The sequence below is a fragment of the Schistocerca serialis genome, chromosome 3 (genome assembly GCF_023864345.2).
Source record: "Schistocerca serialis cubense isolate TAMUIC-IGC-003099 chromosome 3, iqSchSeri2.2, whole genome shotgun sequence".
NCBI classification, from domain to species: Eukaryota; Metazoa; Arthropoda; class Insecta; order Orthoptera; family Acrididae; genus Schistocerca; species Schistocerca serialis.
The window spans coordinates 774,351,967-774,379,355 of record NC_064640.1 but is presented as its reverse complement, the minus strand read 5'-3'; the positions used below and the strand labels follow the sequence as shown (position 1 = coordinate 774,379,355).

Here is a 27,389-nt window from a genome sequence, read left to right as displayed (position 1 = left end):
AAGGCAAGCATCTTCTGAATCATCTGCCACACCTCTGTAGAAGAGCCACACATCAATCGATGTTCGTCCGTATCAAGCGTGTGACAACGAGGGCACAGCGGGGAATCTGTCATTTTTATCGCATGTGGACGAATTTGTGTCATGTATTTCCCATTAGCGAGCAGATAACAGATCGCACGAGCGCTCGTGTCGAACAGGACATCGTGCACGCACGCCAAACCACGGGCCACGCGATCGTAGGATATCGGCTTTCCACAACATTCCGAGTATGATTTCTCATCATTAGGCGGTAAACATTATGTGCCGTAGGGTTCCTGGTATTAGACAAGTCGACATGGACATAACTTTATTCGATGAAAAGGGTCCTGATATGTGAGAGAGAGGAAGAAATGTAGGCTACTGCAACGTGGCCACTCGAGAGGGAGGGGCCAGTTCGTCAATCAGGCTTCCCGATAATCCGGTTCGGCGGCGGGTCCACGACTTAACCATTGTAATTGCATAAAGGGCAGCTGTTTTCGGTTCCCATTGGAGAGGCACGTCCTTTCGTCTACTAATCGCACGGTTTTGCGGTGCGGTCGCAAAACACAGTGAACAGAGACGTCAATGAACGAACGGACATACCATAACTTTGCGAAAATAAAGAAAGTAAACTTTTCACTCGAGGGAAGACTTGAACCAAGGACCTCTCGTTCCGTAACTGCTCACGCTAACCACGGGACCACGGCGCTCCTGAGCTCACACTATCCTTGATGTTGCCTATCTTGCGCATGGACAACTCAGTTTGTATATTTTGCTTATTTTTTTCATAGTTCCACAGAACTTCTTCCTGTTTTCTCGATTGATCTATGTTCAGTTTTTCAAGGCCGATCCACTGCGCCAACTTATAACTAAATCTGAGGGGAGTGCGATGGGGAGGTTCCCTTGTCAGAAGAGATTGTGTTGCGCCACTACATGGATTGCCATTTTGTTTCCGGTTCGAAGTGATGAACCCATGTTTCATCGCCTGTGACGATGTTCGACAAAAAATTGTCACAATCAGCCTCATAATGCGCAAGCAATTCCTCACAGATAGCCCTTTGTTGTTCTTTATGGTCGTCTGTTAAGCAGCGCGCAACCCAGTGGGCACATACTTCAACTGGTGGACGAGTGTTTCAGCACCACCAACAGAAACGTCCAGTCTAGTTCAGCTGAAAGGTGTTTCATTGTCGTCTGTCGATCACCTCGAGTGAGAGTGTCCGCACCTTCCAACATTGCAGGAGCCACAGCTGCGTGCGACCGGCACGCGGGAGATCGGACAGGTTTTCGCGACCTTGTGGCTACGATGACAAGGCCTCGCCCAACGACTCACCGTACCTTTGTTCACTGCCAGGTAGCTGTATACATTCTGCACGTGCCAATGAATCTCTGCGATACTCTGGTTTTCCGACAAACGAAAGTCAATGACAGCTCTCTGCTTGCAACGCACCTCCGTTACAGACGCCATTTTGAAGGTTACGTATAGCGCCGCCACCTGTCGAAACTTCATGAAACTATAGGGGCTCAAGCGGGGATATTCCGCCATGTTCCACAACAAATTCTGCATTTGTTCAATCGAAAATGGCCAAGAACAGAAATATGTTACATTACTTATTGATCGCCCTTCGTATATATGTGTGTATGGTGTCATCTGTTGGACATGTCCAAAAGAATAGACACCACATATGTTTAAAAAAAATGATTTTCTTTGATCTATAATCGCACTTTTAGTTCGTCTAATGACTACCAGTGTCGATACCGATTACGATCATCAGGCCACCCTACGATCAAAAAATCACGATACATACTTGAAATACTGTTTCAGAAACAGTAAAAAATATATTTCTTTATGACAGTAACTTGGGTCTGAAGTCCAACCTTAAAATATAGCAGCCCCTAACCCTTGGCGCATAATTCTCAAGTCCGTTTCCCCAAGAAGGTGCGTCGTATTCTAAAAGTGAACGTCAATACTATTCTTTAAATAGACTCAGATTGCGGTGAGAAGTGATGAGTGACATCTATGTGCAGAGCACAAGCTCGGAATGAGTGAAGCATGTGGAACGAAATCGACAGTGCACTTTCAAAGGAACCATCCTGGTATTTATCTGGACCGATTTAGGGAAATCACGGAAAACCTAAATCTTGGTGGTCGGAGGTGGATTTGAATCGTCGTCCTTCCGAAAGCGAGTCTGAAGGACTTACCACTGCGCCACCTAGTTTTGTGCAGATGTTACCCTCATGTTGAATTTCTGTCTTAATCCTGGTGGCACTGTATGGCTATAAGCGATGAGAATACACTACAGCCATAATTTCCTTGTGCATTGGCAACTTAAAACATTGAGTTGAATCCATTTAAAACATCATGGTACTTTAAACTTCCTGGCAGATTAAAACTATGTGCCAGACCGAGACTCGAACTCGGGACCTTTGCCTTTCGCGGGCAGGTGCTCTACCATCTGAGCTACCCAAGCACGACTCACGCCACGCCCTCACAGCTTTACTTCTGCCAGTATCTCGTCTCCTACCTTCCAAACTTCACAGAAGTTCTCCTGGCTAAGCTATGTCTCCGCAATATAATTTCTTCCAGGAGTGCTAGTTCCGCAAGGTTCGCAGGAGAGCTTCTGTGAAGTTTCGAAGGTAGGAGACGAGATACTGGCAGAAGTAAAGCTGTGAGGACTAGGTGTGAGTCGTGCTTGTGTAGCTCAGATGGTAGAGCACTTGCCCACGAAAGGCAAAGGTCCCGATTTCGAGTCTCGGTCCGGCACACAGTTTTAATCTGCCAGGAAGTTTCATTTCAGCGCACACTACGCTGCAGAGAGAAAATCTCATTCTTGATCATGGTACCTGATAAAAGTGCCCCTGTCACCTTAAAGTCAATTTGTACGTCAATCATTTAAAACATTGTTAACAGTGGGATATTTTAGACTAAATACCATATAAACTGATGTGCAAAACTTAAGGAGGAAAGTAACTTTAACATGACGTGTCACTACCAAGTAACACAGCTCGGTATTAGCCGGCCGGTGTGGCCGAGCGGTTCTAGGTGCTTCAGTCTGGAACCGCGCGCCCGCTACGGTCGCAGGTTCGAATCCTGCCTCGGGCATGGATGTGTGTGATGTCCTTAGGTTAGTTAGGTTTAAGTAGTTCTAAGTTCTAGGGGACTAATGACCTCAGATGTTAAGTCCCATAGTGCTCAGAGACATTTTTGCACAGCTCGGTAAAACTTAGAAAGAAACGCTACAGTCTAGCACACAAGTATCTGAAAGAAATACGCAATGAGACGAACAGAAATGGCACTTTTATTCAGACACTATAATTACACTGAAGTCACCACGATTTATGATGGTCCACTGGACATTACAAAAGGCGGCACACGGTTCTTAGTAGGATGTGTGATCACCAGGGACGGCAATTCTTGCTCTGTAACTTGTTCCCATGCTGGCCACAATGTTAGTAGGGAGTTCTTGTGGTAAGGCTTTCCAGTCCTTCACCAACGCGGTTCACCACTGCAGAATGGTCATTGGTGCAAGTGGACTTGTTGTGATACATTGGTTGGTTGATTTGGGGAAGGGGACAGCGAGGTCATCGGTCCTAACGGATTAGGGACGCATGGGGAACGAAGTCGGTCGTGCCCTTTCCAAGGAACCATCCCGGCATTTGCCTGAAGCGATTTAGGGTTGTTGTTGTTTTTTGGGGGAAGAGACCAAACAGCGAGGTCATCAGTCTCATCGGATTAGGGAAGAAATATAGGGAAATCACGGAAAACCTAAATCAGGATGGCCGGACGCGGGATTGAACCGTCGTCCTCCCGAATGCGAATCTAGTGTGCTAACCACTGCACAACCTCTCTCGGTTGTTGTTATATACTTTTTCAAATGGAACAATGCCTAATGGCATTAAAAAACTAAAAGTAGGGTAAATTAGAACATCAGTGGTGTATGTTGCTGGATACTAGTGTGAGTCGTTATGAGATATCGTCTTGTGAAAAGTTCCCACAACGACACTTGCACAGTACCTGTGGTAGCACACGCTAAAGAACAACACAAGTGCATACCCTAGTTATGTGGATTCTGACCAGTAACGAGGCATTTGACCATCACAGGTTATATTCAAGATGACCATCGGTAGCGGCAATACACGCATCCAGTCTGTTATGGAACGACTGCCGCACACGTGCTAGCATTTCAGCAGAGATGTCCGAGCAGGCTACAGTAATACTTCGTTGCGTATCATCGGGTGTAGTTTGTATGCCCTTGTAGATAGCGTCTTTAAGCTTTGCCCACGGAACAAAGTCTACAGGCGTCAAATCCGGGGAACGGGCTGGCCAAAGTACAGATTCTCTGCGTCCAGTCCAACGATTTGGAAACAATTCGTGAAGACCTGCTGCAGTACTTCGTGCCCTATGGTTTGGACAGCCATCATATTGATAACACATGTTCCTCCTAGTCTGTAGAGGAACGTCTTCCATCATCCCTCAGTGGTCCCAAACATAAACAGGAATGTTACAAGTTATCACGTCACGAACTTCTGCGTATGCTGATTAATATATTACTATATTCCAATTCTTGAACTTGCAAATTTGTGCATGTTATATTAACACCAGGTGCGTCTTAATGATGTACGTGTTCCGTCTGAGCTTGCTTAAGGGCGTATGTAATTGCTAAAGGAAAGAAAAGAAAGTATAGGACGAAAAGAGTTTCAACTCAGGTTGAAAATATTTCGAAAGCAGTGTATTTTTCAATACTGCTAAGAAAATTGCATTTCCAGCTGTAGTACTTTATCCATCCTCAGTAACTCTAAGAGTATTTGTTGGAAAAATCAGCAACTAGTTGCACAAAAGAAATTTTATTTCTTGACTGGTTTCAGGCGCCTGTTGTCCTTCTACAGAAGATGGTCTGTCAGGAGGCTGCGATACTTGCGCTTGTTCAATATACGTCTATGAAACATGGGCCTATGAGCTGATGACTCACTATCCTACACCGCACACTGGACTCGCATTCGGGAGGACGACGGTTCAATCCCACGTCCAGCCATCGTGATTTAGGTTTTCCGTGATTTCCCTAAATCGCTTCAGGCAAATGACGGGATGGTTCCTTTCACACGGCCGACTTCCTTCCCAAATCCGACGGGACCGATGACGTCGCTGTTTGGTCTCTTCCCCCAAATCAATCCGATCCTACACCGCACGTTACGCTCCGTGGGCGCTGACGTTCCACCTAACTAAGCCAGCGGGGATTGTCAGCAGACCATTAGTACATGTTTCGGCGGTTTACCTAGTCATGATTGCGAAACGTGGCTTCATCACTAAACAAGATACATGATACACCTGGAGTACCCTTCCTTAATGCCCACCTACAGAAGTTAACACGTTTCGCATAATTGTTTCCATACAGCTCTAGACGGCGAGAGATGTGTTAGAGATGGAACCTATGTCGTTGGAAAATGTGTAGAACACTTGCCTGAGTAATGCCACTTCCTCGATGACTGCAGCAAAGAATATTAATTTCCTCCTCTCTTGTTGTCAGTTGTTTCCTTCTGTTACGTTGTCTATGTGTTGCATTACCATTTTCATGTAACTGGTTGAAGAGGTTGGTAAATAACTGCCAAGATGGGTGACGTCTATTGGGACATCTTGCCGCATATACCGTACAAGAACGAACTGCATTCTTCCTACACTCTCCATACAGCCGGCGCATGTGACCGAGCGGTTCTAGGCGCTACAGTCGGGAATCGCGCGACCGCTACGGTCGCAGGTTCGAATACTGCCGCTGGCATGGATGTGTGTGGTGTCCTTAGGTTACTTAGGTTTAAGTAGTTCTAAGTTCTAGGGGACTGATGACCTCAGCTTTTAAGTCCCACAGTGCTCAGAGCCATTTGAACCATTTCTCCATACACCATGAGCATGTCAGCTTCTTTCTGCACTGGAAAACTCCATCGTCCACGCACGACCAACTTCTTGGACTGTCACAAACTAACTGACTAGCAAGTCACAAAACATTCAACGATCACACAAGCGCCAGCCGCTGTGACCAAGTGGTTCTAGACGCTTCAGTCCGCAACCGCGCGACCGCTACGGTCGCAAGTTCGAATCCTGCCTCGGGTATGGATGTGAGTGATGTCCTTAGGTTAGTTAAGTTTAAGCAGTTCTAAGATCTAGGGGACTGATCATCTCAGATTTTAAGTCCCATAGTGCTCAGAGCCATTTGAACCATTTTTTTGAACACACAAGCACACTGTAAGCAAACATAACAACATCATACCTAGCAACTACGCGCGTTGAGTCGCACAAAAATGTGTCGGTGCGGTAACTTTTCAAAATACGATATCTCATAACGACTCGCGCTAGAATCCTGCAACAAACAACTAGAATACTGCAACAAACACCACTGACATTCTAACTTCCCTAGGCATTGTTCCACGTAGAATGGGTTTTTCTGCACAAAAAATACACGGTATAAGTATTATCAAATCTGTTTATTGGCTAATAATACGAGCCCATGACTACCAACACATTCTGTGAGACCCTGTATATTCATGTAGGTTGGCCAATAATGATTACATTCCTTCATTTATTTACTGCGGGACTAAATTCGGGTGCACACGACCATCATCACTGGTATCTACATTACAGAAGACATATTTTTCGAAATACTTTTACCTCCAGTGCATAGCGTTTCGAAGTATTTAATACGATTGCTATTTTTTCATATAATATTGGTTTCTTAGCGTATATCAAAGACATTTGTCAATAACAATCATATACTATCTATGATAAGACAGTTTTAATCATTACATTAATTTTATATAGTTCGTAATTGTTAATGGCGATGTGCTTGATATGCCGACCGCGGTGGCCGAGCGGTTCTAGGCGCTTCAGTCCGGAACCGCACGTCTGCTACGGTCGCAGGTTCGAATCCTGCCTCGGGCATGGATGTGTGTGATGTCCTTAGGTTAGTTAGGTTTAAGTAGTTCTAAGTTCTAGGGGACTGATGTCCTCAGATGTTAAGTCCCATAGTGCTCAGAGCCATTTGATGTGCTTGACATCCAAATATCAAAATGAATACCTAAACAGAGGAATTTATTTCAACGTTATAAGTTTATTACAATATTGCTGAAATTTTCCACGTATTACACTTTTTAAGTCGGTATGTTCGTACAAGATAATGTCAGAATCTTCCGTCAAATATGAGAAAATTTCTATTTCTTCTAAAACTTTTCGCAAGCTACATTTCTCGTCCGTGTGTAGGATTGATAGGCATTGTGATTTGTCATTGGCCGTGTGCTTTTGTTCTTTTCGGGGTGAGCTAAATGAAGAGCGGTTCATAACAGTGAGATTCAGATGGTCTCTGAATCTTTCCTACGTATATATGCTCACAACTGTCGCATTTTAACTTGTAAACAACAGATCGGATTAATTTACGGGTTTATTCTATTGAATGACAGTTTCGTGATCATGCTGCGTCGTGTATTCTGACGCTCATTCTCAGGTAGATTTTTTAGAGTGCAAGATGACTTTATGTGACTTCTCCCCAATATGGTATGACAGTGAACCGAGCTTTTTAGTTAACATATGTTTTTGATAGGGTAACACTGTCTTTTATTGCCGTGTACTTTTTCAGTACACATTTTGTCTACTAAGATAGGATAGTAACCATTCTTTTATGATATCTCTGTATGCCTCGTCGTACCTTTGACTCACACAACTTATTCTTGATGCGCAGTTCGCTGCAAGTACCTTGCAACACTGGTAAGTATAAAGAACAGAAACAGCAACACAGGAAGTTTGCAAGTAAGCTGAGGTCGTTTCGAGGCTCGCTCTTAAGATTCGCTCCCTCCGCCCTTCCCCCGTTTTGTCGCGCATCCGTCAATTGGTGTGAGAAGGCCAGCCCCGGGGTTACACAACCTGTGACCGCCAGCCGCGCGTCCTCTACTCGTTTCTACGCGTCTCTTATACAGGAAAGCACGTCTAGAAACGCAATAGCAAACGAGTACATTTTGTCAGCGGAAAATAGACTGGCTTTGCACACTCGGTAGAGAATGTTAAATTCTCTACTGAGTATGCAAAGCCGGTCGATTTTCTCCTCTAACTGTCGACATTAGTCTTAGCGAACGACTGTACGTGATTCATTCCGGATGTTGAACATTGCGACAATGTAAATGGAGATGCTTCAGCAAGGGAAATACACAAACTGTAACGGCTAAAACAAAACATAAACTATTTTAACATACGGAGATGTTTCTGTTGTATCAGCCATCAAGATCATTTATCTGTTCTACATCTATGTTCTATGTACAAACAATGTTTGAAGAATAACGTATCTAAGGAATCTAAAGAAGCACAATTCAATGAAGAAATAATACCGCCTTTTAGACAATTATGACCAATAGATTGATAAGTCATGAATGAGGTTCTATTTACCAAAAGCTAAACATTTGCTTGGAACAATATGTGTTGACACAAGTAGCACTTGTTGTTGTGGCTGTTGTTGTGGTATTCACTCCGAAGACTGATTTGGTGCAACTCTTCACGGTAGTCTATACCGCGCAACTCTCTTCATCTCTGAATAACTACTGACCTACATCCATTTGAATCCGCTTACAGTATTCATCCCATAGTCTTCCTCTAAAATTTTATCCTCACATTTCCCTCCATTAGTAACCTGACGATACCTTGATGCCTCAGGTTATGTTCTATCAACCGATCCCTTCTTTCAGTCAAGTTCCGCATTAAACTTCTTTTTCCCCCAATTCAATTCAATATCTTCGTATTAGCTACTAGTTCTACCTCCCTAATAATCTTTCTGTAGCGTCACATTTCAAAAACTTCTATTCCCTTCTTGTCCGAGCTGTTAATCGTCCACATTTCACTTCCGTGCAAGGCTACAAGAAAGGCAAACCCACATCTATAGCATTTACAGAAAGCTTTTGACAATGCTGAATGAATACAACTTTTGAAATACTGAAGAAAGCAGGGATAAGATCCCGTTAGCGAAAGCTTACCTACCAAATAATACGGAAACCAGACTGTAGTTATAAGAGCCGAAAAACATGAAAGGAAAGCAGTGGTTGAGAAGGGAGCGAAACAGGTTTTGTTATCCCTGTGATACAAAAATTGGAGTTAAGTACGGGAATTGAGGAATTAAGAACGACAGAGCTTATTAAGGGCCAAAGCAAACTTCATAACATATGTCCTTGAACACTTTTGTGTGGTACAGTGTTGCGAAGTGAAACAACATTTCAAAACCTCGACATTTATTTGTTAGAGAAAGTATATACATACAAGCACATCAAACAGTATTTACAAGGGAATAAATAGAGCCTCTACGCCTTATCCACTATGTTTTTTACGTAATTAAAACTTCATAACCAACTGTATTTTCCTCCCTCATTCGAGCTAACTTTTTCACTTAAAAAGTTATTTAATGACAACTGCTTCATCTTGGTGGCCGAGCGGTTCTAGGCGCCTCAGTCTGGAACCGCGCGACCGCTACGGTCGCAGGTTCGAATCCTGCCTCGGGCATGGATGTGTGTGATGTCCTTAGGTTAGTTAGGTTTAATTAGTTCTAAGTTCTAGGGGACTGATGACCTCAGCTGTTAAGTCCCATAGTGCTCAGAGCCATTTAAACCAACTACTTCATCAACATAATGTCATTAATGCACAATGTAGGCATCAGCTCTGTTCTGTTAGATATTTTTTCTCTGTCAGGTAGCTCGCCTCGCTTATGGAAGACAACTCAATGGAAGAAATATACAAGCTGTCATGGAACATTTGCAATTTTTCACGATAACAAAGCAAAATAATAAAATAAAGATGAAGAAGAAACACTAGCACAAAATCCACTGCTATAAAAAGAGTGAGCGCAGCCGAAACAGGTTAACTTCCGATGTTAGCAGACGACTACACCGTCAAAACTTCCTTCCCGAGGAACCTTGACGGTGACGTGAAGTGACGTGTCGTGACTTGACGGCAGGTGTGTATTGGCATTAAAGCACTATGCTGGTCAAACGAATCGTTGGGTTGAGGATGGCTTTTAGTGTTACTGTATAATTTTTTTAATCAGTAAGTTACGCAGTATACACTACGTTATCAAAAGTATTCGGACACCTGGCTGAAAATGACTTAAATGTTCGTGGCGACCTCCATCGGTAATGCTGGAATTCAATATGGTGTTGGCTCACCCTTAGCCTTGATGACAGCTTCCACTCTCGTTGCCAAACGTTCAGTCAGGTGCTGGAAGGTTTCTTGGGGATTGGCAGCCAATTCTTAACGGAGTGCTGCACTGAGGAGTGGTATCGATGTCGGTCGGTGAGGCCTGGCACGAAGTCGGCATTCCAAAACATCCCAAAGATGTTCTATAGATTTCAGGTCAGGACTCTGTGCAAGCCAGTCCATTACAGGAATGTTATTGTCGTGTAACTACTCCGCCATAGGCTGTGCATTATGAGCAGGTGTTCGATCGTGTTGAAAGATGCTTCGCCATCCTCGAGTTGCTCTTCGACAGTAGGAAGCAAGAATATGCCTAAAACATCAATGTACGCCTATGCTGTGATAGTGCCACGCAAAACAACAAGGGGTGCAAGCCCCCTCCATGAAAAACACGACCACACCATAACACCACCGCCTCAGAATTTTACTGTTGGCACTACACACGCTGGCAGATGACGTTCACCGGGCATTCGCCATACCCACACCGTGCCATCCGATCGCCAAATTGTGTACCTTGATTCGTCACTCCACACAACGTTTTTCCACTGTCCAATAGTCCAATGTTTACGCTCCTTACACCAAGCGAGGCGTCGTCTGGCATTTACCGGCGTGCTGTGTGGCCTATGAGAAGCCGCTCGACCATGAAATCCAAGTTTTCTCACCTCCCGCCTAACTGTCATAGTACTTACAGTGGATCCCGATGCAGTTTGGAATTCCTGTGTGATGGTCTGGATAGATGTCTGCCTATTACCCATTACGACCCTCTTCAACAGTTAACAGACGAGGTCAGCATGTACTCTTTTGTGCTGTACGTGTCCCTTCACGTTTCCACTTCACTATCACATCGGAAACAGTGACCTAGGGATGTTTAGGAATGCGGAAATCTCACGTACAGACGTATGACACAACTGACACCCAATCACTTGACCACGTTCGAAGTCTGTGAGTTCCGAGGAGCGCCCCATTCTGCTCTCTCACGATGTCTAATGACTACTGAGGTCGCTGAATAGAGTAGGTAGTAGGCAGTATGTGGCTGCACAATGCACCTAATATGAAAAACGTATGTTTTGGGGGTAGTCCGGATACTTTTGATCACACAGTATATACTGATCAAACACAAGAGAACGGAATTGCATTGCGCATATTCCGTAATTTTACTCACATATTGCATACGTTAACGGCATTCTGTTTACGAGGATGTACTATTTGATCGATAGTATCAGGACAGCTATTGGCGGACAATAACATGGAGTGCGTCCACCATTCGCCTTTGTAACGCCTTGAACTCTGCTGGGGACACTTTCAGTGAAATTTCTCTCTGTGGAGAAATGGCAGCCCATTCTTCCTCAAGAACCAAAACCAGAGGAGGTAGTGATGTTGAACACTGGAGTCTGGAGTGAAAAGGTGTTCCATTAGGTTTAGATCGGGATCCTGACCCACCAGACCTGCCCTCTGTTTTAACTAATAATGAGGCGAGTGTCGCTAGAGTTTTACGTTTTTGTGTGATGTCTGGACTTCTTCCCAAACTATTGGGATTGAGATCTTAATGTGCTGTAAAGTGGTTTGGTCACCCATTATTTGTAAGTGGTCACTCAGCCACAGTTAATTATTTTTACCTGTTTTGTACTGCTATTTTATTTTTAGTTTTATCTACCTGTTTTCGTGTGCTATTTCCAATCTTGCAATTTGAACATTTCCATTTCTCGCAAAGATCGGCTCTGAATTGATCCTTGTTTAACAGAGCTTGGCTGCAATCGTCAACATTTCTTTTGGGAACAGGTGCCGATAACCTCGTTGTTGTGCGCCCTAAAACACTAATCATCATCATCATCATCGGGATCCTGAGCAGGCCACTCCGGTTCAGTTCAGAGATGTTATTGCCGGCCGGTGTGGCCGTGCGGTTAAAGGCGCTTCAGTCTGGAACCGCGTGGCCGCTACGGTCGCAGGTTCGAATCCTGCCTCGGGCATGGATGTGTGTGATGTCCTTAGGTTAGTTAGGTTTAATTAGTTCTAAATTCTAGGCGACTGATGACCTCAGAAGTTAAGTCGCATAGTGCTCAGAGCCAGCCAGAGATGTTATTGTCCACAGACCATTGTCTCACAGGTCCTGCTTTATGACAGAGCGAATTGTCGAAGTAATACAAACAATCATTGTCTCCTTTCCGTTTCTCTACCGCACGTGGTACACAATGCTGTAATATATATTCGTATCCTTCCGCATTTAGCGTTTAATTAATCATAAGAAGGAGACCACACCCTGACTGCGAGAAATACTCCCCATACCATAACATCTACTCCGTGCTTCACTGTTGACAATACACACGATGGCAGGTAACGTTCTCCAGGCATTCCTAAACCCAAACCCTTCCGTCGGATAGGCACAGGGTAAAGCGTGATTCATCACTTCAAGTAACTCGTTTCCAGTCAGCCACTTACCGGTGGCGTCTCTCTTTACACCACCTAAAGCATCGCTTAGCTCTGACTACACAAACGTGTGGCTTGTGAGAATCTGCTCGACCACCGTAACCCATTATTTTTAACTCTTTATGCACAGTCATTGTGCTAGCTTGGCTGCTGATAGCCCTTTTGAGCTCACGTGTAATTCTTTCCGCTAATTTAATGCATTTTTAAAATCACCATCCGCATTGGTCGAGGGCCCTTGTCCGTCAGTACATGAGGTCTACCTGGTCCTCATTGAGTTGTGATTCTTCCTTCGCGTTTGTACTTCGTAATCACATCAGCAAGAGTAGGCCAGCGTAGCTTTCAAATGTTCAAATGTGTGTGAAATCTTATGGGACTTAACTGCTAAGGTCATCAGTCCCTAAGCTTACACACTACTTAACTTAAATCATCCCAAGGACAAACACACTCACCCATGCCCCAGGGAGGACTCGAACCTCCGTCGGGACCAGCCGCATAGTCCATGACTGCAGCGCCTGAGACCGCTTGGTTAATCCCGCGCGGCTAGCGTAGCTTTATAATGGTTAAAATTTTCTTGGTAGATTTTTTACTCAGGTGACATCAAATTACTAGTCCATCTTCGAAGTCACTAAGGTCTCCCGACTGATCAAGTCTGCTGTTTCTGTTTCTTCACTTAAACACAATACTCCCCGCTTCCTTTTGTACTGTAGGACATATGGTGGTCAATTCTACGTTGCATTGTGGTGCCCGATTATTTTTCACACGATAGCGTATTACATGTTCTTCTGCTTTGCCCTCTTCCGCAGCAAGTGTGGAAATATTCGTTTTTTTTAATTTGAAAACGCATTTTTATTGCTGCACTGCAATATTTATTTATGTCCCAAACGCGTTTCGCCTCCGACATTAAAGGCGTATTTAGTGGAATTATTTTTTTAGGTACTCTCCCATCTTTCTAAAATCTGCGTTTCCTCCTCTCTGGCAACAGGTTAGAGAGCTCACTTCCACTGGACTTACGTAAAATTGGCACATATTCACCGTGAGGTCTTTTTCTTTAGTAGTTTTCACCTTTGTTTGTCGTAATCTAAAAAATGTGAAACTCTTGATTGCTGACCTGACATGACATTCAGATATATTTTACGAGCACTGTGGACGATTTTTTTCCATAGTACTGTTTGCTTGCTAGGCGTTTCTTGTCTTGTTTGTAAGTTCTCCTGAGATGAATCTGAAAGTGTCGCCAGATCAGCAGTGAAGTGCTCCCTTACTGTGTCACGTGCCCGCAGCGCCATCACGCGGCATTTACTCCTGCGGCGGGCAGTGGTCATACACTGTTACAAGTCATGAAATGCCTCCTAATATCGTGTCGGATCTCCTTTTGCCCATGTAGTGCACCAGTTCGACGTTGCGTGGTCTCAACAACTCTTTGGATTTCCCCTGCAGAATTACTGAGCCACGCTGCCTCTATATCCGTCCATAACTGAGAAAGTGTTGCGGGTGTAGGATGCTGTTCAGGAACTGACCTCATTATTATGTCTCATAAATGTTCGACAGAACATTTCTGTACAATTTGTACAGAAACCAGATGACAGTTATAAGAGTCGAGGGGCATGAAAGGGAAGCAGTGGTTGGGAAAGGAGTGAGACAGGGTTGTAGCCTCTCCCCGATGTTATTCAATCTGTATATTGAGCAAGCAGTAAAGGAAACAAAAGAAAAATTCGGAGTAGGTATTAAAATTCATGGAGAAGAAGTAAAAACTTTGAGGTTCGCTGATGACATTGTAATTCTGTCAGAGACAACAAAGGACTTGGAAGAGCAGTTGAACGGAATGGACAGTGTCTTGAAAGGAGGATATAAGATGAACATCAACAAAAGCAAAACGAGGATAATGGAATGTAGTCAAACTAAATCAGGTGATGCTGAGGGAATTAGATTGGGAAATGAGACACTTAAAGTAGTAAAGGAGTTTTGCTATTTAGGGAGCAAAATAACTGATGATGGTCGAAGTAGAGAGGATATAAAATGTAGACTGGCAATGGGAAGGAAAGCGTTTCTGAAGAAGAGAAATTTGTTAACGTCGAGTATAGACTTAAGCGTCAGGAAGTCGTTTCTGAAAGTATTTGTATGGAGTGTAGCCATGTATGGAAGTGAAACATGGACGATAACTAGTTTGGACAAGAAGAGAATAGAAGCTTTTGAAATGTGGTGCTACAGAAGAATGCTGAAGATAAGGTGGGTAGATCACGTAACTAATGAGGAGGTATTGAACAGAATTGGGGAGAAGAGAAGTTTGTGGCACAACTTAACTAGAAGAAGGGATCGATTGGTAGGACATGTTTTGAGGCATCAAGGGATCACAAATTTAGCATTGGAGGGCACCGTGGAGGGTAAAAATCGTAGAGGGAGACCAAGAGATGAACTAAGCAGATTCAGAAGGATGTAGGTTGCAGCAGGTACTGGGAGACGAAGGAGCTTGCACAGGATAGAGTAGCATGGAGAGCTGCATCAAACCAGTCTCAGGACTGAAGACCACAACAACAACAATATTCATGTCGGGCGGTCTGGGTTGCCAAATCATTCATTCGAACTGTCCAGAATGTTCTTCAAACTAATCGCCAACAATCGTGGTTTGGTGACATGTTTGGGAACATGAATGGCTGCAAATACTCTTCAAGTCGCGGGACATAACCATTTCCAGCCAATTATTGGTTCAGTTGGACCAGAGAACCCAGTCTGTTCCACATAAAGCCGGCCGCGGTGGTCTAGCGGTTCAGGCGCTCAGTCCGGAACCGCGCGACTGCTACGGTCGCAGGTTCGAATCCTGCCTCGGGCATGGATGTGTGTGATGTCCTTAGGTTAGTTAGGTTTAAGTAGTTCTAAGTTCTAGGGGACTGATGACCACAGATGTTAAGTCCCATAGTGCTCAGAACCATTTGAACCCATTTGTTCCACATAAACACAGCACACACTATTATGGAGCCAGCACTAGCTTGCACAGCGCCTTGTTAACAACTTGGGTCCATGGCTTCGTAGGGTCTACGCCACACTCGAACCCAAACATCAACTCTTACCAACTGAAAACGGGACTCATCTGACCAGGCCACTGTTTTACGGCCACTAGATGCTGCAGGCAATATCGTGTTAGTAAAGGCACTCGTTTCGGTCGTCTGTTGCTATAGCCCACTAACGGATAGGTTCGTCATACGTCCCACATTGATTTCTGCGGCTAACCCAGTGTTACTTAGCTGTTAGCACTTACACCTCTACGCAAACGCCGCTGCATTCGGTCGTTAAGTGTAGACCGTCGGCCACTGCGTTATCCGTGGTGAGAGGCAACGCCTGAAATTTAGTATTCTCGGCACACTCTTGACACTGTAGATCTCGGAATATTGAATTCCTTAATGATTTCCGAAATGGAATGTCCCATGCGTCTATTTCCAACTACCACTCCCCGTTCAAAGTCTGTTGATTCTCGTCATGCGGCCATAATCGCGTCGGAAACCATCTCACATGAATTACCTAAGGGCAAATGACAGCTCCGCCAACACACTGTCCTTTTATACGTTCTGAACGCGATACCCCCACCATCTGTGCATGTGCATATCGCTGTCCCATGACTTTTGTCATCTCAGTGTAATGTCAAAAAATGGCTCTGAGCACTATGGGACTTAACATCTGAGGTCATCAGTCCCCTAGAACTTAGAACTACCTAAACCTAACTAACCTAAGCACATCACACACATACATGCCCGAGGCAGGATTCGAACCTGCCACCGTAGCAGTCGCGCGGCTCCAGACTGAAGCGCCTAGAACCGCTCGGCCAGGTGTAATGTCGTGGCCCATCAGTGTATACAGGGTGGACAGAAACAGTCTGAAAAACTTGTAAGCGTATTGCTAGATACGTTGTGGAGAGAAATAATTGTTAAGAAAAGAATTCGATACGCTGCACCGTTTCCGAGGTACTTAGCATTGAAGTTAGCCCGCTGGCCCGTTACGCGCGAATTCAAGCGGCCCGCCAGGTACAATTAGAGTCAGTTATTACCCTAGCGTATATGATAGCGCAGATACTGCATAGCCTTTCGCTCTGGTTCGATTCTTACTACCGTCCCATGTCCAGTTTTTGCATCGCTCTCCTGTTCGGTTTTACGAAGAACACATTTGGCCACAACATCTTTGGTGGGCCGCTCGAATCAGCGCGTGCTAAGGACTTATTGGCTAGCTTCAACGCTAATTAACGCGGAAACGACGTAACGTATTCGAATTTTTCAAAAATTACTTCTCATCAAAATCTACTCTGCATCACCCTTACAGCCTTTTCAGACTGTTTCTGACCAACCTGCATAGCGTAATATAAAGGGTAGTTCAAAAAGAGCGCGGAACGTTTGGTAAATTTTTATTTGTCGGTTGGTGACATTGTTTAAATTCGTTTCTCTTTTCAGGAACATTCCGATTGTTGATTCAGTTTGAATTTTTCGCACTGGGTGTCTAACCATGAAGCAGTTCACTTGTGCGCAACTTGTGCTAATCGTGAAAACGTTTTATCAGAATGGAGAATATTATGCAGAAATTATCAGGCGACTTCGCGTGATTGTAGGGCGTAATGAGCACCAAATGAACCAAGTTCCCAGACTTACCAAGAAGGTCTTTGATACGGGTTCAACAGTAAACCTTAAAAGTCGTTGGCATCGTCGCTCTGGCCGAAGTGAGTAGAACATTGCGGTGTTCCATGACAGTGTAGCTGTTAGTCAAATGAAATCAATCGCTCACCGTTTCCAACAATTGGGCTTAAGCTGTTCTTCAGTACGGGGAATTCTCCGGTATGATCTCCATTACAACCTCTATAAAATTTCCAACAATTGGGCTTAAGCTGTTCTTCAGTACGGAGAATTCTCCGGTATGATCTCCATTACAACCTCTATAAAATTCAGTTGACACAGCAGCTGAAAGTGATGTATCTTCACAAGAGTCGACAATTTGACAGTGACAAAGCATATTTCCCCTTAAATGGTTTTGTGAATTAGCAGAACTGCCGTATCTGGGAGTCAGAAAATCCTTACATTATCCAAGAAAGGGAAACGCATCCACAACGAGTGACAGTTTGATGCGGTTTTTGGTAGGTCGGCGTCAACGTCCTTACTTTTCTGAAGACGAGGCAGGACAGGCTGTGACAATCAAAGGAGAAGGATGCCGTACGATGATTGGGAAGTTACTGTGGCCTTATTTGTATGGAATGGACATTGAAGAGTTGTGGGTTCAAAGGATGGTGCCACCTGTCATACTACCCCCGAAGCAATTCAATTGCTCCATGAGCGGTTCCCAGATCATCTCATGTCACGCAATGTCTATCATCAGTGGCCACCAAGGCCATGTGAGTTAACTCCTTGTGACTTTTTTCGGTTGGGGTCATCTTAAGTCAATGGTGTATGCCAATAAACCCCAAAACATCCATGACTTTAAGGAGGATATTCGACGAGTTGTCAGCGAAAGGGATGTGGCAACTGGTCCTGCAGTCAGACTGAATCTCATGGACAGAGTTGTTGCGTGCCAGCGCAGTAGAGGACGTCATATGCCTCACATTTTTGAAACATGAAATGGTAAGATCAGATGAACATGTTTATGTATTTTGTTTGTGATTTTTATGAAAATAAGCTTCTTACTTAGCCGGCCGCTGTGACCGAGAGGTTCTAGGAGCTTCAGTCATGAACCAAACTGCTGCTACGGTCACTGGTTCGAATACTGCCTCGGGCATGGATGTGCGTGATGTCCTTAGAGTAGTCAGGTTCAAGTAGTTCTAGGAGTAGGGGACTGATGACCTCAGATGTTAAGTCCGATAGTGCTTAGAGCCATTTGAACCATTTTAATTTGATGTATCAAAACTGGCGCTCTTTTTGAACCATCCTGTAGAAGGAATCCCCACAATGAGCAGCGTGAGATGCTCAATAGTGATCATAATTTGTTGTTGATCTGCGTCGCAGAAGTTGTCTGCAGCGGCTACTATTGCATAATTTGTCTCACTTCATACGTTGCTTTTTTGTAATGTTTACGGAACACGATGTGTGAATGAATGAATGGCAAATCTGTAGGGAAGACTAGCTGTCCTGCTGCACAGTAACGCCACTGCTAGAAGTGGCCGCCACTTAACTGACACCCACAGAGGCTGCAGATCACGCGCTATTAGGGTCCCCGCAACTGTTGCCAGTTACGAACTGGAAATAATAACACACATTACGACTAAATGAGCGTGATTTCGCCGTATTTTTAAAACTCGGGAAACAATCATTCACATAAAAATTTGCGTAATTTCGAACATTTGGCGAATACATTCCACACAACGCCATTTTGTTAAACCACATTCTATGTGTTACAAATACGACCAAGAGTTTAATTTACATGACCTGTTTCGCTACGGTCTGATGAGCATCTCTGCGAACTTGCTCCACAATATTGTCGGCTGACAATATTACAATTACGTTGTCAACAAAGCTCGCTGTTGATATACTTTCACTCCAGACGAGTATGTCGCTAAGCGAAACGGTAATCAGTCAGAATACTAACAAAGTCTGACAGCTAAATGTTGGAATTCAGTGTCTGGTGGTCCACGATATTAAATGTGACGTTCTCCATAGGGGAGCTAAAGGCAGATTCTAGCTATCGATAAACACCAATCACAGACTACTGAATCAATTATTAACTATCAAATACAGACTTATTACTCACTCATGCTGCAGTAACAGCAGTCAGTGAACATTGTTCACAGCTAAGATGGTATGCTTGTTGTAAATTATGTAACTATTTCTCACCCACCACATGGCGTTCATCTTATTGCTCCACTTTGCCTCCCCCGTTTTCCTGTTAAACTCGTACATCAACTTCTGAAATTATATCCACATATCACAGTAGTGTGTACCAGTACTCACATGCTAAATTGTTTTGGCATTTATAGTCATATAATGTAAATCTTTGAGTACAATGTAACACATGGTTTATCTAGAAATACCGGCAATGTGTGTATTTGAATATGCTTATGACGACTTATCAGTTTGCGTATAGTTAAGATACTACAACTAATATCCGTATAACTAATGTAGGCCTAGTTCACTTTGCTTAAGTAAGTCAAACAGTTGGTTTAAGGATTCATACTCAAATATTTAGAGCGAAAAACGTTGATTACCTCAGTACCTACACAAAATTTTAGGTTTTGTACCAATGTGAAGTTGAAGTATTGCAGTTCTGCGGTTTCCGTATAAATGCCTTATCTTCAAATCGCCAAATATCTTTGGAAATAATTGGCTGGTTAACTAACTGTCAATCGCAATGAAATTCATTAACAGCCGTGTATCTTAAGATGTTATTGTATTTTATCTTGAAGACTACCAGTTTCAGCATTTCACTATGTTATTTTCAGCCCCATACACATCTCTCCAAATAAACGAAAATGTCATACAGAGCCGTAAATCTCTGGATGTCGTGAATTCAATCGTTACACAAGCGCTTCATTCGAAGACCTGATAGCAACTGTTGCTGTCAAGTCTTCGAATGAAGCTCTAGTATAACGATTTGAAACTGGAAGTGAGACCATTTGCAGAATAGAAACGTTATTTTCCATTTCTTCCGTTGCTGTTCTGTATGTTTTGATTGATTACAATACTAGCGTCACCTAAAAAAAAGAAAACTAATCCTGCTTGTTGCGTGTTATATGGAAGAGATCTAATTTTTACAAGTGTGTAAAACAACGCATTTTACTTTTTAACGTGAGCCGCAGCAATCATAACGAAATTTCGAGACAGCCTGCACAATTCAGCGCCTGCAGCAGCGGACAGTCGTCATTACTCTTTGCAGTTATTTAGAGCGATGGTAAAAATCTGGAAGAGTGGTTACCATACCGTTCCTACTTAATGAACGCAACAATTTGACTACTGCTTCACAGTATTATTCCCTACTGAAGTTGTTGTAATTATCCACTGCAATTCAAAAGGAACAACGATGTACATAATTACAATAACAGAAGATAAAAGACATTCACTATTCCACATTACCGTTATCTTTTGCACAAAAAGGGAATTCACAATACTGCCACTAAAATTTTTTATCATCTCTCCAATAATATAAAATATAAAATGTCTGACAGACAGCAAATTTAAAATGAATACAAAATGAAAAAGTTTGTCCTTGAGGACTCCTTCCACTTCGTAGAAGAATTTCTCATATATGAATGTACAGTGCCTCGTTCCTCATCATTACGGTTATTCGCACAAATGATTCACAGAACATGAAACTAACTAGTTAACACTAACAAGCATGGGTCCCTAGGGGTGGAATCGAGTTTTTGAAACCATCTGTATGGTGACGTAGGTTAGGGTCCCAGGTATCTTACCTCGTAGCCAATCATCCTGATGGATCCTTGTTTACGACTAATCAACGAAAAAAAAATCGCAAATCTGATGATGTGCTAGAGCCTTGAAACTGACACAAGTTCATTCAGTGACGTTTTAGCGTAATGATTATCGTATTAACCTGATGTGCAGAATGTCGCAGGTTTGAACCTTGTCAAGTGCTACGAGATTTTTTATTTTTAAATAGTTATCGAAATGACTTTGATCATTATTTTTATTCGATTAATTGGTTTAAATGTCATTTTTAAAATTTCTATCCATTTGTCACATGATTTTAACCATCGAGTTAACTTTTACATTTACTGTTATTTTTCTTCATCTCTTTTTTTTCATTTGGAATCTTTGTGCATCTGACTTTAATTTTTTTGGATTCATTTCGACTTAATTTCTTCCGCTTGATCACCTTACATTTTCGTTAATGTTAGTGCATTTATTATTTCAATTCCTCATTTGGCGTATTTATTTAAAATCACTTTTTTCGTTTAAATCTTCATCCTCGTTATTTTGTCCACAGTGCAAAAGGAATTTGTATTTTAGATGTTTGTATGTTGTTTACCATCCAAAAAAGTACGTATTGTATATAACGAAAAATACGTATTTGACACCATTGCACAGACAATACAAATAAATTATTTCGTCTTTTGTTTTTTAACCGACAGATCGGCATGGTGACAGATAAATAAAAACAATTAAAATAAAATGCACAAAGATTCGAAATGAAAACAGAATGATAGGAAGAAAAAGTAGTAGAAAAAGAAAAAGTTAATCTGATGATTAAAATAACATGCAAAGGACTAGAAATTTAAAAGAATACATTTAAACCAATTAACTGAATGAAAATAACGATCAAAGGCACTACCATAACCATTTAAAAACAAAAACTACTTAAACCTAACTAACCTAAGCACATCACACACATCCATGCCCGAGGCAGGATTCGAACCTGCGACCGTAGTGGCCGCGCGGTTCCAGACTGTAGCACCGAGAACCGCTCGTCCACCTCGGCCGGCTATGTGCAGTTGATGCTGGAGCGCAACCAATACAATTCTCAGCACCTTAACGAGACTACTGGGTCGGTCGTCGAAATAGCGTCCAAAAACATGGAAACAACAACTGTACTGAACACTCGGAGGTACATAGCTGTTTATGTTGTTCAGATAATAATGGTTCAAAAATGAAGGTGCATTGCATCTGTTTCTAGTTGGTTTGATGAATGACATCTTGCTCTAAATTTATAAAAAATTAAGTAAATGCAGATGAGTAGTGACAACAGTTCTGTAATGTTCGAATACAATATTAGTGGTGCGCTTCGTGGCACACTCATGTCGATTAAAATACCTGTGATGTTGCAGTGTGTATTATGAAATGGAACGAGCACGCAAAGACGATGATAGGGAAGGCGAGTGGTGGACTTCGGTTTATGGGGACAATTTTAGGAAATTATAGCTCTTCTGTAAACGTGACCGTGTATAGAAGACTCAAATGATCCAGTCTTGAGAACCGCTGGAGTATTTGGGATCCCCACCATGTCGGATTAGAAGAAGCGTCGAAGCGATTCAGAGGTATGATGCTAGATTTGTTACCGGTAGGTTGGATCAGCACGCGAGTATTACGGAGAAGCGTCGCGAACTCGAACTAAAAAAAAGGGGGGGGGGGCAGATGACTTTCACTTCGCGAAACACTATTGTGCAAATTTAGGACACTGGCATTTGTGGCTGACTGCGGAACGATTTTATCACCGCAACGCATATTTTGCGTAAGAACCGCGAAAACAATGTAAGAGAACTTACGACTCCTACCGAGGCATATACAGGGTGGTCAGAAACATTCTGAAAAGCTTGTAGCGGTGACACAGGGAACGATGTGTTGAGAAATAATTTTTACGAAATACGTTGGGTCGTTTCTGAGTTATTACGCACTGAAATTAACCAATCAGGTCGTCGCACGCGCAAATTCAAGCAGCCTGTCGGGGCGGTGTCGCCAAACGTGTTCTTCGTTTGGTTTCCTCAAACCATACAAACGTGTCTTTCGCTCGCCTAGCTTAACTTTATCACTTTCTAAAAAGGCCATTTTCCGAAAAAGGCACTTTTGAATTGGTTACGAGCATTTCAACGAGTGGTAACTCCGGACCTCCAGATATCTGTGCATTATCGTATTTTTACGCGTGCAGGTGCTTGAATTTACTCGCGGAACCACCTGATTGGCTAATTGGCTAACTTCAATGCTAAATAACTCGGAAACGGCGCAACGTATAGAATTTTTATGTTAACAATTGTCCATCAGTACAGCTTCCCCTGCAACACCCTAATAATCTTTTCAGACAGTTTCCCATCGTCCTGTAGACAGTTGTTTCTCTCTTGCTCCATTTGCTAGTGTAACAGGAAAGGGAGTGATTAGTATTGTACGAAGTACCCTCCGACAGGCACTGTTTGGTGGCTTGCTGATTATATGTGTGGATCTGTTAATACTTAATCTTCGTTTGACGTTGCCTTCAAATATTATTTGGAAGTAAAATAATAGATTGTCCATCTACATGATTAGACTACAATTCAGGCAGAGGATTCATAGAAACACCTTCAGACCATTTCTCTTCTACCGTTCCACTCTCGAAGAGACACAAAAATCTGATTTCTGTTATTTTGTTGCGATGCTCGTTCCTCGCTGTGAGAATGGGCGTCAGGAAAATATTTTGACATTCAACAAGTGGTAACTCCAGACCCCAGATATCTGTGAATTATCGTATTTTTACGCCAAACGTGTTCTTCGTTTGGTTTCCTCAAACCATACAAACGTATCTTTCGCTCGCCTACCTTAAATTTATCACTTCCTAAAAAGGCTAGCCAGCCGGAGTGGCCGTGTGGTTCTAGGCGCTACAGTCTGGAGCCGCGAGACCGCTACGGTCGCAGGTTCGAATCCTGCCTCGGGTATGGATGTGTGTGATGTCCCTAGGTTAGTTAGGTTTAAGTAGTTCTACGTTCTAGGAGACTGATGACCTCAGAAGTTGGGTCCCATAGTGCTCAGAGCCATTTGAACCATTTTTTAAAAAGGCCATTTTCCGAAAAAGGCACTTTTGAACTGGTTACGAGCATTTCAACAAGTGGTAACTCCAGACCCCCAGATATCTGTGCATTATCGTCTTTCGTGAAAAGACGTCGCCGCAACCGAAACACCTTTGGTTTATTAACTGCTGTCTCAACTCGCTTATGATGCGCGACACTCTCTCCTCTGTTTCGCGATAATATCACACGAGCTGCTCTTCTTTGTCCTCTGTCAGACCTACTTGGTAAGGCTCCAATACCAAGCAGCAGTTCTCCGGAATAGGACAGACAAGCGTAGTGTAGGCAATCTCTCTATATTAGAATTGTCGCGCCTTCTAAGTGTTCTGCCAATAATACACAGTCTTTCATTCGCCTTCCCCACAACATTTTCTATGTGACGGTTCCAATTCAAGTTGCCGAACATATTGCTAAATAGGACCCTCGAAGTTCATCGGCGCTACGGGTCCTTCACGACATTACACGAACACCGAACGCCCACTGAAAGTTGCCTGACATCACCGCGTTTGGGCAACAAATACGACACTCTTCAGTTACAGAACGGCTAAGTATTAATAGACGTTCACTGAAAGGATAGGTAAGCACTGGGAGAGCTGTATGTGGGGGGCAGGAAGACGTAGAGGCAAGAGAGTGAACAGGCCGACACATGCCGATGACGTGACGTCGCCAACACAAGGCAGACTTCCTTAACGGCGAAGGTCACTTTCCGCGCCTTCTCGAGCTGGCAGTAGCATCACACCCCGTAGCAGACGCGCGCGCAGGAAGCGTCACAGAGCGTGGCCGTTTCGCATGCAGCCGCGCAGCGTTGCGAGCACGTACCCCTGAACTCTGGCGACTGCATCTGCAGGCTGTACGTGACCTTGGTCTCCATGGCGCTGACGGGCGTCGTGCGTTCCGCGCGCTGCCACAGCCGGCCCGCGACTACGGCGGCTCGGCGCGCGGTCTGTGCTGACCACAGCGGCCGCCAGGTGGCTCCAGCTTGTCCCGGCGTGGGAGGCCGCCCGTCGCCATGGCAACTGCGTCACCAGCGCTCCAACCGTGTTTTCATTTGATTGCAGCTAAGTTTTCCGCCTCTTGTCAAATGAATATGCACGGAACAACTGATAATTACTTTCCGCGTATGACACACGTGTTTTTTTTTAATTTTTAAATTTTTATTTTTATTGAATTCCTCTCCTGTGCCAACCTCTTCACGTCAGAAAGTCGCACCTTCTACGTCCTCAATTGGATGTATTCCAATCTCTTGTCTTCCTCTACAGTTTTTACCCTCTACAGCTCCCTCTAGCCCCATGCACGTTTCTCTGTGATGTGTAAAGGGGGGTAGGACGTCAAACGGGCCAACATGGAGCAGGAGAGGCACCACAGGACATTTTAACTTCCACTGTCTATACTTTTACAAACAAATTCATAAAACTTTGTCAGCATGACCAGAAAGGATTCAGGATTTACACTCTTAGCAGTGGAAGTTCAAAAACATAACAATTTTGTTTTTTTTATGTTTGAAATTTCATCATATTTTCGCTTACTATTGGCTGCATTTGTTACTATAGGTACACTTTTCTTCATAAATAGGAGACATTATTCGATGAATTTTTCACAGCATACAAATCATACTTATAGGGGTATGAAACTCTAGAATTTCTTTAGTTTACGAAAAAGTGAATGAGCTGTTATATTTTAAACTTCATGTTTAGAAAAAACTCAAATTCTATACTCTATTATTTGAATTTTTACCACAGTTTTTAATAGATTTGGAAAATTATAGTGTTTCATACACCTGTGAGTATGGCTTGTGTGCTGTGCAAAATTCATCGAAGAATCTCTCTCACTTATGAAGAAAAGTGTACCTATAGCAACACATGCTGGCCGGCCGCGGTGGTCTAGCGGTTCTAGGCGCTCAGCCCGGAACCGCGGGACTGCTACGGTCGCAGGTTCGAATCTTGCCTCGGGCATGGATGTGTGTGATGTCCTTAGGTTAGTTAGGTTTAAGTAGTTTTAAGTTCTAGGGGACTGATGACCACAGATGTTAAGTCCCATAGTGCTCAGAGCCATTTGAACCATTTTTTGAACACATGCTGGCAATAGTAAGTGAAAAAATGATGAAATTTGACATGTAAAAAAACTTTATTTTGTTATGTTTTTGAAGTCCCACTGGTACGAGTGTGAATCTTGAATCCTTTCTGGTCATGCTGACAAAGTTTTGTGAATTTATTTGTAAAAGTATAGACGGTAGAAATTAAAATGTCCTGTGATGCGTCTGCCCCAAGTCGGCCCGTTTGACGTCCTGCCCCCCTTAACAGATGTTCTATCACCCCGTCCCTTCTTCTTGTCAGTGTTTTCCATACATTCCTTTCTTCGTTGATTCTCCGAAGAACCTCCTCATTCATTATCTTATCAGTCCACCTAATTTTCAACATTCTTCTGTGGTACCACATTCTTCTCTTCTGTTCTCTTCCTTTCTGGTTTTATCACAGTCCATATTTCACTACAATTAAATACTGTGCTCCAAACGTACATTCTCAGAAATTTCCTTCTCAAATTAACGCACATGTTCGATGTTAGCAGACTTCTCTTGGCCAGGAATGCCCGTTTTGCCAGTGCTAGTCTGCTTTTTATGTCATCCCTGCTCCGTCCATCATGGACTATTTTGCTGCCTAGGTAAGAGAATTCCTTAACGTCATCTGCTTCTTGATCACCAATCCTGGCGTTAAGTTTCTCGCTGTTCTCATTTCTGCTACTTCTCATTACCTTTGCATTTCTTCGATTTACTCTCAGTCCATATTCTGTGCTCATTAGACTGTTCATTACATTCAACATGTCCAGTAATTCTTATTCAGTTTCACTAAGGAAAGCAGTGCCATCAGCGAATCTTAACATTGCTCCTTCGATGTATGGATTGAGCAGTAGGGGTAAAAGACTGCATCCCTGTGTTACACCCTTTTTAATCTGAGCACCTCGGGTATAGTACTCGTCTACCCCTATGGCTTCTTTCTATTTTCCCCAAAATTTCGAAGATCTTGCTCCATTTGACAATGTCGAATGCTTCTTCCACGTTGACAAATCCTATGAGAGATGAGGACTATAGGACGGGTGCTCGAGTGTCATTTGAGTCTGTCAGTTGAGGTTGTCCTCCCAGATCGACAGGCGTCTTGTGTAGAATCGCGACCTGCACGGAAAAGCGTGCACCATTTCACATCGGTGGTTTTCGACACACACGCTTCCCCATACACAGTCTTTATTCTCAGACAGATCTCTACCGGTGTTTCCTTCAGCAGCTAATAAAGGAATAACAGCACGATGGTT

The 27,389-nt window shown here is 43.3% G+C and overlaps 1 protein-coding gene across 2 annotated transcripts in view; it reads right to left on the bottom strand.

Annotated features, from left to right (window-relative positions):
- LOC126470621 (1-phosphatidylinositol 4,5-bisphosphate phosphodiesterase eta-2-like) overlaps positions 1-25,013 on the bottom strand; it is a 420,296-nt gene extending 395,283 nt beyond the window's left edge. For both annotated transcript variants that reach the window (XM_050098579.1, XM_050098580.1), the window contains exon 1: positions 24,906-25,013. In XM_050098579.1, the coding sequence (XP_049954536.1) occupies positions 24,906-24,957 (52 nt within the window). In that variant the 5' untranslated portion in view covers positions 24,958-25,013. The remainder of the gene's footprint in view (positions 1-24,905) is intronic.
- Between the last annotated feature and the right edge of the window lie 2,376 nt (positions 25,014-27,389).